We start from the raw sequence: 14,079 nt of genomic DNA, 5'->3' as shown, positions 1-14,079 counted from the left end.
ACTGCCAAGAGATTTTTAGCTTCACAAAAACAGCTACCATTTATTGAGCATTCATTATGTGCTAACTACTATGCCAAGTGCCTTCTACACATAATCTTAAAAAAACCAAGTGAAGAGGACAGGAGAGCTCCGTCCCGGAGAAGCAGGAGCTTCACCAATCTTCCCGGGCGGAAAGGCCTCGCAGGGACTTGGAGCAGGACCCCAGGAGGGCAGGGATGCCCTCAGACTCCCTGGGACAGTAACAGACACCTGCACCCCGCGGAGATGCACGGAGCTCCCTAAAGGGCTGCAGCACGCACGGCGGGACCCAGGACCCAGAGCAGCTCGATGGGGCTCGGGCGGCGGCTCCGCGGAGAGGGGGCTGCGCGGCTCCGGGAGCAGCTCGGAGGGGCTCGGGCGGCGGCTCCGCAGAGGGGGCTGCATGGCCGGGAGCACGAATCCAACAGCGCAGGCCCCGGAGCACAGGGCGCCGGGGACACAGCCCGGGATCCGACCTCCCCTGGGGACAGGCAGAGGCCGGGAGGGCCCAGGACCGCAAGGACGCTCCTGCCCCGAGCTGAGCAGATCAGCGGCCCGGCCCCGGAGCATCCAGGCCCTACAGATGGAGAGCTCTAGAGTTACTGCGGGAGCTGACTCCAGGGCTGCAGAGCTGGCCACTGCCACTGGGGTTGTTCCTCCTGGGGCCTCACAAGGTAAACAACCCCCACTGAGCCCTGCACCAGGCAGGGGGCAGAGCAGCTACCCCAAGTGCTAACACCTGAAAATCAGCACAACAGGCCCCTCCCCCAGAAGACCAACTGGACGGACAAGTTCCAGGGGAAGTCAAGGGACTTAAAGTATACAGAATCAGAAGATACTCCCCTGTGTTTTGTTTTGTTTTGTTTTGCTTTTTGATTTGTTTACTTCCCCCACCCCTTTTTTTTTCCTTTCTTTCTTTTTCTTCTTTTCTTTTTATATTTTTCTTCCTTTTTTTCTTTTTTCTTTTTCTCTTTTCTTTCCTTCTTTCTCTCCTCTCTTTTTCTCCTTTTCCCAATACAACTTGTTTTTGGCCAGTCTGCACTGAGCAAAATGACTAGAAGGAAAACCTCACCTCAAAAGAAAGAATCAGAAACCGCCCTCTCTCCCACAGAGTTACAAAATCTGGATTACAATTCAATGTCAGAAAGCCAATTCAGAAGCACTATTATACAGCTACTGGTGGCTCTAGAAAAAAGCATAAAGGATTCAAGAGACTTCATGCCTGCAGAATTTAGATCCAATCAGGCAGAAATTAAAAATCAATTAAATGAGATGCAATCCAAACTAGAAGTCCTAACGACAAGGGTTATTGAGGTGGAAGAACGAGTGAGTGACATAGAAGACAAGTTGATGGCAAAGAGGGAAACTGAGGAAAAAGACAAACAATTAAAAGACCATGAAGATAGATTAAGGGAAATAAACGACAGCCTGAGGAAGAAAAACCTACGTTTAATTGGGGTTCCCGAGGGCGCCGAAAGGGCCAGAGGGCCAGAATATGTATTTAAACAAATCATAGCTGAAAACTTTCCTAATCTGGGAAGGGAAACAGGCATTCAGATCCAGGAAATAGAGAGATCCCCCCCTAAAATCAATAAAAACCGTTCGACACCTCGACATTTAATAGTTAAGCTACAAATTCCGAAGATAAAGAGAAGATCCTTAAAGCAGCAAGAGACAAGAAATCCCTGACTTTTATGGGGAGGAGTATTAGGGTAACAGCAGACCTCTCCACAGAGACCTGGCAGGCCAGATAGGGCTGGCAGGATATATTCAGGGTCCTAAATGAGAAGAACATGCAACCAAGAATACTTTATCCAGCAAGGCTCTCATTCAAAATGAAAGGAGAGATAAAGAGCTTCCAAGACAAGCAGGAACTGAAAGAATATGGGACCTCCAAACCAGCTCTGCAAGAAATTTTAAGGGGGACTCTTAAAATTCCCCTTTAAGAAGAAGTTCAGTGGAACAATCCACAAAAACAGGGACTGAATATATATCATGATGACACTAAACTCATACCTTTCAATAGTAACTCTGAACATGAACGGGCTTAATGACCCCATCAAACGGCTCAGGGTTTCAGACTGGATAAAAAAGCAGGACCCATCTATTTGCTGTCTACAAGAGACATATTTTAGACAGAAGGACACCTACAGCCTGAAAATAAAAGGTTGGAGAACCATTTACCATTCAAATTGTCCTCAAAAGAAAGCAGGGGTAGCCATCCTTATATCAGATAAACTAAAATTTACCCCGAAGACTGTAATGAGAGATGAAGAGGGACACTATCATACTTAAAGGATCTATCCAACAAGAGGACTTAACAATCCTCAATATATATGCCCCCAGTGTGGGAGCTGCCAAATATATCAATCAATTATTAACCAAAGTGAAGAAATACTTAGATAATAATACACTTATACTTGGTGACTTCAATCTAGCTCTTTCTACCCTCGATAGGTCTTCTAAGCACAACATCTCCAAAGAAACGAGAGCTTTAAATGATACACTGGACCAGATGGATTTCACAGATATCTACAGAACTTTACATCCAAGCTCAACTGAATACACATTCTTCTCAAGTGCACATGGAACTTTCTCCAGAATAGACCACATACTGGGCCGCAAATTGGGTCTGAACCGATACCAAAAGATTGGGATCGTCCCCTGCATATTCTCAGACCATAATGCTTTGAAATTAGAACTAAATCACACCAAGAAGTTTGGAAGGACATCAAACACGTGGAGGTTAAGGACCATCCTGCTAAAAGATGAAAGGGGCAACCAGGAAATTAAGGAAGAATTAAAAAGATTCATGGAAACTAATGAGAATGAAGATACAACCGTTCAAAATCTTTGGGATGCAGCAAAAGCAGTCCTAAGGGGGAAATACATTGCAATACAAGCATCCATTCAAAAACTGGAAAATACTCAAATACAAAAGCTAACCTTACACATAAAGGAGCTAGAGAAAAAAACAGCAAATAGATCCTACACCCAGCAGAAGAAGAGAGTTAAAGATTCAAGCAGAACTCAACGAAATCGAGACCAGAAGAACTGTGGAATAGATCAACAGAACCAGCAGTTGGTTCTTGGAAAGAATTAATAAGATAGATAAACCATTAGCCAGCCTTATTAAAAAGAAGAGAGAGAAGATTCAAATTAATAAAATCATGAATGAGAAAGGAGAGATCACTACCAACACCAAGGAAATACAAACGATTTTAAAAACATATTATGAACAGCTATACACCAATAAATTAGGCAATCTAGAAGAAATGGACGCATTCCTGGAAAGCCACAAACTACCAAAACTGGAACAGGAAGAAATAGAAAACTTGAACAGGCCAATAACCAGGGAGGAAATTGAAGCAGTCATCAAAAGCCTCCCAAGACACAAAAGTCCAGGGCCAGATGGCTTCCCAGGGGAATTCTATCAAACGTTTAAAGAAGAAACCATACCTATCCTACTAAAGCTGTTTGGAAAGATAGAAAGAGATGGAGTACTTCCAAATTCGTTCTATGAGGCCAGCATCACCTTAATCCCAAAACCAGACAAAGACCCCACCAAAAAGAATTACAGACCAATATCCCTGATGAACATGGATGCAAAAATTCTCAACAAGATACTAGCCAATAGGATCCAACAGTACATTAAGAAAATTATTCACCATGACCAAGTAGGATTTATCCCCAGGACACAAGGCTGGTTCAACACTCGTAAAACAATCAATGTGATTCATCATATCAGCAAGAGAAAAACCAAGAACCATATGATCCTCTCATTAGATGCAGAGAAAGCATTTGACAAAATACAGCATCCATTCCTGATCAAAACTCTTCAGAGTGTAGGGATAGAGGGAACATTCCTCGACATCTTAAAAGCCATCTACGAAAAGCCCACAGGAAATATCATTCTCAGTGGGGAAGCACTGGGAGCCTTTCCCCTAAGATCAGGAACAAGACAGGGATGTCCACTCTCACCACTGCTATTCAGCATAGTACTGGAAGTCCTAGCCTCAGCAATCAAACAACAAAAAGACATTAAAGGCATTCAAATTGGCAAAGAAGAAGTCAAACTCTCCCTCTTCTCTGATGACATGATATTCTACATAGAAAACCCAAAAGCCTCCACCCCAAGATTGCTAGAACTCATACAGCAATTTGGTAGCATGGCAGGATACAAAATCAATGCCCAGAATCAGTGGCATTTCTATACACTAACAATGAGACTGAAGAACGAGAAATTAAGGAGTCAATCCCATTTACAATTGCACCCAAAAGCATAAGATACCTAGGAGTAAACCTAACCAAAGAGGTAAAGGATCTATACCCTAAAAACTATAGAACACTTCTGAAAGGAATTGAGGAAGACACAAAGAGATGGAAAAATATTCCATGCTCATGGATTGGCAGAATTAATATTGTGAAAATGTCAATGTTACCCAGGGCAATTTACACGTTTAATGCAATCCCTATCAAAATACCATGGACTTTCTTCAGAGAGTTAGAACAAATTATTTTAAGATTTGTGTGGAATCAGAAAAGACCCCGAATAGCCAGGGGAATTTTAAAAAAGAAAACCATATCTGGGGGCATCACAATGCCAGATTTCAGGTTGTACTACAAAGCTGTGGTCATCAAGACAGTGTGGTACTGGCACAAAAACAGACACATAGATCAATGGAACAGAATAGAGAACCCAGAAGTGGACCCTGAACTTTATGGTCAACTAATATTCGATAAAGGAGGAAAGACTATCCATTGGAAGAAAGACAGTCTCTTCAATAGATGGTGCTGGGAAAATTGGACATCCACATGCAGAAGAATGAAACTAGACCGCTCTCTTTCACCATACACAAAGATAAACTCAAAATGGATGAAAGATCTAAATGTGAGACAAGATTCCATCAAAATCCTAGAGGAGAACACAGGCAACACCCTTTTTGAACTCAGCCACAGTAACTTCTTGCAAGATACATCCACAAAGGCAAAAGAAACAAAAGCAAAAATGAACTATTGGGACTTCATCAAGATGAGAAGCTCTTGGGATCCCTGGGTGGCTCAGTGGTTTAGCACCTGCCTTGGGCCCAGGGTGTGATCCTGGAGTCCCCAGGGTCGAGTCCCACGTCGGGCTCCCTGCATGGAGCCTGCTTCTCCCTCTGCCTGTGTCTCTGCCTCTCTCTCTGTGTCTCTCATGAATAAATAAATAAAATTAAAAAAAAAAGATAAGCTCTTGCACAGCAAAGGATACAGTCAACAAAACTAAAAGACAACCTACAGAATGGGAGAAGATATTCGCAAATGACGTATCAGATAAAGGGCTAGTTTCCAAGATCTATAAAGAACTTATTAAACTCAACACCGAAGAAACAATCCAATCATGAAATGGGCAAAAGACATGAACAGAAATCTCACAGAGGAAGACATAGACATGGCCAAGATGCACATGAGGAAATGCTCCGCATCACTTGCCATCAGGGAAATACAAATCAAAACCACAATGAGATACCAACTCACACCAGTGAGAATGGGGAAAATCAACAAGGCAGGAAACAACAAATGTTGGAGAGGATGCGGAGAAAGGGGAACCCTCTTACACTGTTGGTGGGAATGTGAACTGGTGCAGCCACTCTGGAAAACTGTGTGGAGGTTCCTCAAAGAGTTAAAAATAGACCTGCCCTACGACCCAGCAATTGCATTGTTGGGGATTTACCCCAAAGATACAGATGCAATGAAATGCCGGGATACCTGCACCCCGATGTTTCTAGCAGCCATGTCCACAATAGCCAAACTGTGGAAGGAGCCTCGGTGTCCATCGAAAGATGATTGGATAAAGAAGATGTGGTTATGTATACAATGGAATATTACTCAGCCATTAGAAACGACAAATACCCACCATTTGCTTCAACGTGGATGGAACTGGAGGGTATTATGCTGAGTGAAGTAAGTCAATCAGAGAAGGACAAACATTATATGTTCTCATTCATTTAGGGAATATAAATAATAGTGAAAGGGAATATAAGGGAAGGGAGAAGAAATGTGTGGGAAATATCAGAAAGGGAGACAGAACATAAAGACTCCTAACTCTGGGAAACGAACTAGGTGATGGAAGGGGAGGAGGGTGGGGGGTGGGGGTGACTGGGTGACGGGCACTAAGGGGGGCAGTTGACGGGATGAGCACTGGATGTTATTCTGTATGTTGGTAAATTGAACACCAATAAAAAATAAATTTACTAAAAAAAAAAAAAAAAAACCAAGTGAACTAGGGGTTGTTATACGCATTTTAAAATGAAAACACAGGCTCAGAATTAGGGAGCTACTGTCCTATCAAAGGGGGAACCTGATCTTCAGCTCCAGTTCATTATTGTCTTTAGATTCTAAGGTAAGTTCCTCTGTTTATCCTACTGTAGGTTCATTGTTTACCTAGGCCTTCCTTTTTTTTCCTTTTTCCTTAAATCAAGACTTTGCTGGCCAACTAGTGAAGCCAAACAAAATATGAACAGTAAAACCTATGGGCTGCCAATATGCAACCTCTTCCATGAGAGTTATGAAGATCAGTTGGTTTACAGATGAAACAACTGAGTTAATATGACCTCTGCAGAATGGGAAAGGACAGCTTCAAGAAGTAGTGAATTCTCTATTACTGGAAAGCATGAGCCTAGCTAACCATCTAATGGGACTTTTACAGATTGTATTTAATCATCAGATGGACAAATAGGATCTTTTAAGGCCTCTTCCAAACACAAGATTCTGGAGGACTAAGATTAAGTAAGAAGGTCTAGAGCTGAGATTATGAGAGGAATCTTAACAAATACATAAATATAATTATCTTTCTGGTCTTCATTGTATGGACATGACACCAGAAAAGAGATACAGAGCTGAATTGGTCAACCACCTAGTATTTACGAAACATCTTGTTTATGAGAGTTGGGTTTAGAATAGATAGCAAAGAGTTGGAATGAAAACCAGAAGCTGTACGTCTCCCTGTGTTTAGCAGGGTCTGTGCCCCTGGCTTGTAGGAAATAAGCAAAGGAAACATTTATCCTGAACTCACCTAGGTGCCTTCTTTTGTGTTCAGGGAATGATTTTTGAGTTGAAGTGCAAGCTGGTGCCATGACAGCTCTTAGATTGTAGGTAACAGCTTCCCCTTGAGAAGGGGAGATCAGATAGGTTTTTTTTGGTTACCATGCCTCAGATTTTAGAAAAGCTTTTCTAAGAATGGCTGTTTAAACAGTCAAACCACTAGGAGGCCAAGGAGCAACCACCTGTGCTCAGACTTGTCCTACTTGTTTTCCTCAATGTTTATCTTCTTTTTAAAACCTGCTTTCAGAAAGTATCTTAAGTATTTATTACCACTTAGATGTAAATGACTGATTAAATCACTTTTGAAATATTACCATTCCCGGAGGAGTTTTTGTTTAACAGGAATGTAACTCTAAGCTCAATTTAATTCAACAAATATCTTTTGAGTGACTATTTTAGGTCAGTCATTGTTTTGAGTATTGGGGTTGCAGTGATAAATAAGACACAATATTTGACCTTAAGGAATTAAATCTAATAAAGGAAACTGACTCTAAAACAGACACAACACAATTATGTATGATATAAACCCCACTGGAAATATTAGAACATTTTATCAAATGCTGAGTATATCCTAGGCACTATATGAAACACTGAGGATAGAAAAACGAACAAAAACCAGTCTCTGGTTTTAAAGTTCACTGGATGAAATAGATAATTATATTGAGTGATAAATTGTTTGATGGACTTAAATACCCAGAGCTTTGATAACACAAAGTATTGTATTCAAGGAATTAAAAACAGTTGGGTATGGTTAGTTAGATCATAAAGTACCAAGGATATTATCTCTCCAAAAACATTTTGGGCATCAGTAGAAAAACTGTTTTTATGCAAGGCCTTGAAATCAAATGAAGTATATTATAACACTGCTTTAAGTGTTGAATAAAGTTTATTATCAACACTTTATTAAAAAAGCATTTGAGTGTGCCCATCTCATTGAAGAACTTTAAACTATATTGAGTAAAGCAAAGGGCCAACTAGAAACTCAAAAAAGGTTTTCCGGTCACATAGTAATCTTTAGCCAAATTTCCAATGCCGGAAAGACCATGGTTTCATTACTCTTTCTCATTGAATAAACAAGACAGTCATTTTTCGGTTGAATCTCAAAGAGATTAAAAACAACAACAACAAACTATGGGTGCCTGGGCAGCTCAGTTGCTTAAGTATCTGCCTTTGGCTTGGGTCGTGATCCTAGGGTCCCAGGATCAAGCCCTGCATTGGGCTCCCTGCTTGGCGAGGAGTCTGCTTCTCCCTCTCCTGCTGCTGCTTCCCTTACTTGTGCTCCCTCTCTGTCAAATAAATGAATAAAATCTTTAAAAAGTATGTAATGAATTCTGAATGAATATTGTGCAACCATTATTTGCATAGAAAAGGTTAATGTATGTTGTTAAGTGAAAAACAATTTCAAAAAATATATATATATAACGATGATACATTAAATCTTTCTCATGTTTCAAATCTATAATGTCATAACCTGCAAATAGCCAGAGGAAAACTCTGCTTTTAAAAGGTTTGGGCAACTAAAATGATCTCCCTATCTTAAAGTTGACTGATTTGGAACTGTAAAACTACATCTGTAAAATCCCTTTATAGCAGTACATTTAGATGAATGTTTGAATCAGAGAAAAGATATGTGTACACCAGAGTTGAGAATCTTAGGGAGAGCTATCTTAGAATTCTGAGTAGTTGATCTTTATTTTCTTTTAGTTTAATTGTATTTTCACTGTACATATGATATTTTGGGTTTTATTTGTTTTGTTTTTTACCTTGTAAGCTATATTTTGAACTCCTTATACAGACAAATGTTAGATGTTTATGGATCTTGGCTTCTTTTTTTCTTGGCCTGACCACCATTGTTTCCTCCTCCTCTTCTTCTTCTTTTTCCTCCTCCTCCTCCTCTTCCTTTTCTTTTTTTTCAGGAGGGAGAGAGTGCACATGTGCATATGTGTGCAGGGCAGGGGGGTGAAGGGTGGGAGAGCAGAGAGAGAACCCAAAGCAGGCTCCATGCCCAACAAGGAGCCTCAGATGGGGCTACATCCCATGACCCCAAGATCATGACCTGAACCAAAACCAAGAATCAGACATCCAACCAACTGAGCCACCCCATAGGTACCCCTGTATCTTCTTTTTTTTTCAGGAGCTATAAAACTCTAGACTGAGACAGGCCCTTGGTGTCTAGTCTCAGTTACCTCCAAAGCAATTCTGGAACCTCAAGAAAAACGTGGTACTTCCCATTGTTCCTTGGAATAATGCTACTGGCCTAAGGTTTTAAAAAAGATAGCTAAGAACTAAAGTAGGGTCATGTATCATGTAGTGATTAAAATCATAGAATGTGGGGTTGCCTGGCCAGCACAGTTGGTGGAGCATGCAACTCTTTATCTCAGAGTTGTAAGTTTGAGCCCCACACTGGGTGTGAAGAAAAAAGAAAGTCTTTAAAAAAAGAAAGTCTTTAAAATAATAAAAAATAGGGACTCCTGGGTGGCTCAGTGGTTGAGCATCTCCCTTCAGCTCAGGTCATGATCCTAAGGTCCTGGGGATCGAGTCCCACATCGGGCTCCCCACAGGGAGCCTGCTTCTCCCTCTGTGTCTCTCATGAATAAATAAATAAAATCTTTAAAAAATAATAATAAATAAAATTATAGGCTGTGAAATCATTCTGGTTATGTAGAGTGTATAACTTGGACAAGTTACTTATCCTCTGTGCCTCAATTTTTGTCATCTGGAAGATGAAGGAAATAGTACTCATCTCAGAGAATTGTTAGGATTAAATGAGTGAATATGTATAATATACATAGAGTAGTACCCAGCATGTGTTTAAGAGTACAATAAATTATTATTGCTGTATTATTGTTAGTTTTACTTATGGATGGGATAAATTTTACTTACCAGAAAGTCTGAAGACTTCATCCTGACTTTTCTATTAACCTGCTGTATGATCTTAGACAAGTCATGGAAATTTTTTGGCATTCTTCATAAAAGTATAAAATTGCAATAGATTATCACTACGGCTTCTAAAAGTTTAGCTGGTATAGTTGTTAGTGTTTTTTGGATGATAGTGACACTATCTATTACACATAATAAGAGATTTCAGTAAGGTATCTGGATACAAAAATAATATATAGACATTATTAACTTTATTATGTATAAAAACCTGTTGGAAGAGTTAGTGCATTCATGTAACAGCTCCCATCATATAACTCTGGAGAAACGGACTTCCTTCCAGAATAGACTTCATTCACTGCTGTAATGCCAGCATTTAAAATAGTCCCATCATGGAAGCTCAGTAAACATTTATTGTAAAGCGAGTGTCCTCAAGAAATTCTTAAGCTAGTGGGAAAAGCAGACAGGAAAGCCATTATAATATACTATTTTAAGTCCTGTAATTGAAAGAAAGATGCTGAATATTGCAAGTGTTGCTGTTGGAGTTTAGATTTTCCATGTTCTGCTTTTGTCTCCTTCAGCTCTGTTAGAACAAGGCAATAAACTACGTAATGCCATGGTGATTTCTGCAATGAAATCAAGCCCAGATACTAGCATGTTGTTGGATGAAGTTCATCCTCCCATGAAGGAAGATTTTCTTAGAGCCTCAACACAGTAAGTTACAGGATAAACATGATTCCTGGCAGTTCATTTCTTAATTTTTGTTAATGTATATTTTTTATTAAGGTATAGACTAAATAATCTTAGAAATGTTCAGCAAATAATTCTTAATGTGGTGGAAAGGAAGCCTAAACTAGGAGTTAAGATTGTCAAAATCTAGACCCATTACTGGTACTCGTTAATGTGTAAATGGCTAAATTCTTTGCTCCCTATGAACTGCCATGCTTATATTAATTATAATGGGGATATTCTCTCCTCCCTCTCTTATAGAAATGAAATTAGATTCTGAGGTAGCAAACGGCTTTGTAAATTGTGAAGTTTTATATATATTTAAGGTAGCTAAGTCTAAAGGATGTTAAATGTTCCGTGTTGAACTATCTCTTAGCTCAGTTAATTCTGATATAGATTTTTCCTGTCTGTTAGCCACTCAGAAAGTACTTTTCCACACCACAGAATCAAAACCTTATCTAGGAATCCGTTTAAAGACCAAATAGAAGATCACCTCCTCCCTCCGACTGAGAATACATTTTGGAAACATGACACAAAAGATGATGCCAGAGCCATTCAGCTGCTATTAGGCAGGTAAGGACTTTTAACTATCTTCCTTTTAAATTCTTTACTTCAATTCATTGTATATATGTTAACAGATTTTTTTTTTAAGATTTTATTTATTTATTTAGGAGAGACACAGAGAGAGAGGCAGAGACATAGGCAGACATGGGGGAGAGGCAGGCTCCCTTTGGGAAGCCCGATGCAGGACTCGATCCCAGCACCTCGGGATCACGACCTGAGCCAAAGGCAGACGTTCAACCACACAGGTGCCCCTTTTAACGGATTTATCTTCTGGAACAACACTTCCTTGGAGTGACCAAGTCATTCCCTAGATTACTCATTGCATACTAAATAAAAGTCACTATTTATTACCTACTAAGTAAAAATCTAGTCTTTAGCCTTTTATTCTTAGCTTCAGTTACAGAATGGTCCCCAACCCACCTTTCCATTCTTATCTCTCAGCTCTATCCCCAACACCATTGTTAGGGTATAATTTTTAAAGACTCAGATTTTAGGGGCTCCTGGATGTTTTAATTGATTAAGTGCCCAACAGTATCCAATTCTTGCTTTTGGCTCAGTTTGTGATCTCAGGGTAGTGAAATCAAGCCATGGGTCAGGTCCCATGCTCAGCAGGGAGTCTGCTTGAGATTTTCTCTATCCCTCTACTCCTGCCCCTACCTCATTCTCTCTCTCTAAAATAAATAAGTAAATAATTTTTTTAACCTCAAATTTTATTTATTTAAGGTTTTCTTTATTTATTCATGAGAGAGGCAGAGACATAGGCACAGGGAGAAGCAGGCTCCCTGCAGGGAGCCCAATGCAGGACTGGATCCGAAGACACCAGGATCACGACCTGAGTCAAAGGCAGATGCTCAACCATTGAGCTACCCAGGTGCCCCAAAACCTCAGATTTTAAACAGACACAAGTTAATTCAGGGTCTTATATCTCATGTAACCTATGTGGTCTGTAATTAGGAAGTTTAAAAAAAAAAAAAGGGATCCAAATTGGAAAGGAACAAGTACAATTATCTCTATTAACAGATGACATGATCTGTTATGTAGAAAATCCTAAAGAATCTACTAAAAGATATTGGAACTAATAAATTCCAAAGGATTGCAGGATATAAAATCAATACACAAAATCAATTGTATTTCTATATACTTGCAATGAACAATCCAAAAATGAAAATTTTTTTTAATTTTTCATTTATTTATTTATTTACGATAGTCATACAGAGAGAGAGGGGGGCAGAGACACAGGCAGAGGGAGAAGCAGGCTCCATGCACCGGGAGCCCGACGTAGGATTCGATCCCGGGTCTCCAGGATCACGCCCTGGGCCAAAGGCAGGCACCAAACCGCTGCGCCACCCAGGGATCCCCAAAAATGAAATTAAGAAACAATTCCGGGCAGCCCCAGTGGCGCATTGGTTTAGCACTGGCTACAGCCCAGGGTGTGATCCTGGAGACCCGGGATCGAGTCCCATGTTGGGCTCCCTGCATGGAGCCTGCTTCTCCCTCTGCCTATGTCTCTGCCTCTCTCTGTGTGCCTCTCATGAATAAATAAATAAATAAAATCTTTTTTTTTTTTTAAAGGACTTTATTTATGTGAGAGAGCGAGCACAAGCAGGGAGGAGAGGGAGAAGCAGGCTCCTTACCAAGCAGGAAGCCCAACACAGGGCTCAATTCCTGGAATCATGACTGAGCCAAAGGCAGGTGCTTAACTAACTGAGCCATCCAGGTGCCCCCCTGAATAGCTCACTTTAAATGAGTAAATTGTATGTTATATGAATTATGTGTAAATGAAACTTTTTTAAAAAAATAAGATCGAAATCCAGCACAAGGTCCAAAAAAAGACACGCCAAAATATACAATCATGAATTTTGAAAATGCTGAGTAAAAAGAGTCAGTCATAAATGCTTCCAAAAAGCAAAAAAGAAAGGTCATGTAAACAGTATCAGGATTAGAATGATATCAGATACTCCAGAGAGTTGACCAAAATGACAACACAGGAGGCTTCTGAACTCCCTTCTTCCATGGACACACTGAATATAAAGCTACACACAGAGCAGTTCCCTCTGAAAGAGATAGGACTGAGCAACTCCTACACATTGTATGAATGGGAAAATATCAAAACAGGTAGGAAAAGCTGATACACTATCGCCATAATCTCTATCTCCAACATAGGAGGGAACCTCCTGAAGAGTGAAGGATTTGGACCCCCTATTCAGTGCCTCAACTTTTAAGATTCCCACAAGAGATATAAGCTCCAAAAACATTTAGTTCTGAAAGGCAGGTACATACTTTACCAGCTGCTACTTGAGGGTTCAGCTTCCAATCAGCCTGCATCTCGGAACTGACCATGATCCTCCTGTTTGGGACACGGGTGGGTCTTAGCGTACTCTCAACTACTGGGGGCTACTAAGAACAAAGGTGGAGGCTTGGACAATCAGAAAAGTTTATGAGGCAACTAGGAGCTTAGGAAACAAACTAATTGATGAGGTTCATCTCCTACTGTCAAGAATAGAGACATGTCAAGACTCTCTGTCAGGACATTATGACAGAACTGAGATAGGTGACTGTTCTGTATAATATGCAGGATTCAACAGAGAAAGTCCAGGAAAATGAAGAAACAAAAGAATACGTTCAAAACAAAAGGACAGAATTAAGATCTGAAACAGATCTTAATAAAGCAGAGATAACTGAGTTACCTGAGAGAGAATTAAAAATAACAGTCCTAAAGATATTCACTGAGGTTAGGAGAACAGTTGCATGAACCAAGTAAGGATTTCTACAAGGAGACAGAAAAAATTTTCAAGTATCAGACTAATC

General features: G+C 40.2%; 1 protein-coding gene across 4 annotated transcripts in view; it reads left to right on the top strand.

Annotated features, from left to right (window-relative positions):
* The window catches only part of C2CD3 (C2 domain containing 3 centriole elongation regulator), a 146,828-nt gene that overhangs the window by 24,605 nt on the left and 108,144 nt on the right, over window positions 1-14,079 (top strand). For 2 of the 4 annotated variants that reach the window (XM_055320668.1, XM_055320671.1), the window contains exons 6-7: window positions 10,560-10,692; window positions 11,122-11,280. The exons of 1 other annotated variant lie outside the window; for it this stretch is intronic. In XM_055320668.1, the coding sequence (XP_055176643.1) occupies window positions 10,560-10,692; window positions 11,122-11,280 (292 nt within the window). The remainder of the gene's footprint in view (window positions 1-10,559; window positions 10,693-11,121; window positions 11,281-14,079) is intronic. One more of the 4 variants, XM_055320669.1, reaches the window with a different exon arrangement.

Source organism: Nyctereutes procyonoides, unplaced genomic scaffold (genome assembly GCF_905146905.1).
Source record: "Nyctereutes procyonoides isolate TBG_1078 unplaced genomic scaffold, NYPRO_anot_genome, whole genome shotgun sequence".
NCBI classification, from domain to species: domain Eukaryota; kingdom Metazoa; phylum Chordata; class Mammalia; order Carnivora; family Canidae; genus Nyctereutes; species Nyctereutes procyonoides.
This window is presented reverse-complemented; position numbering and strand designations above follow the sequence as displayed.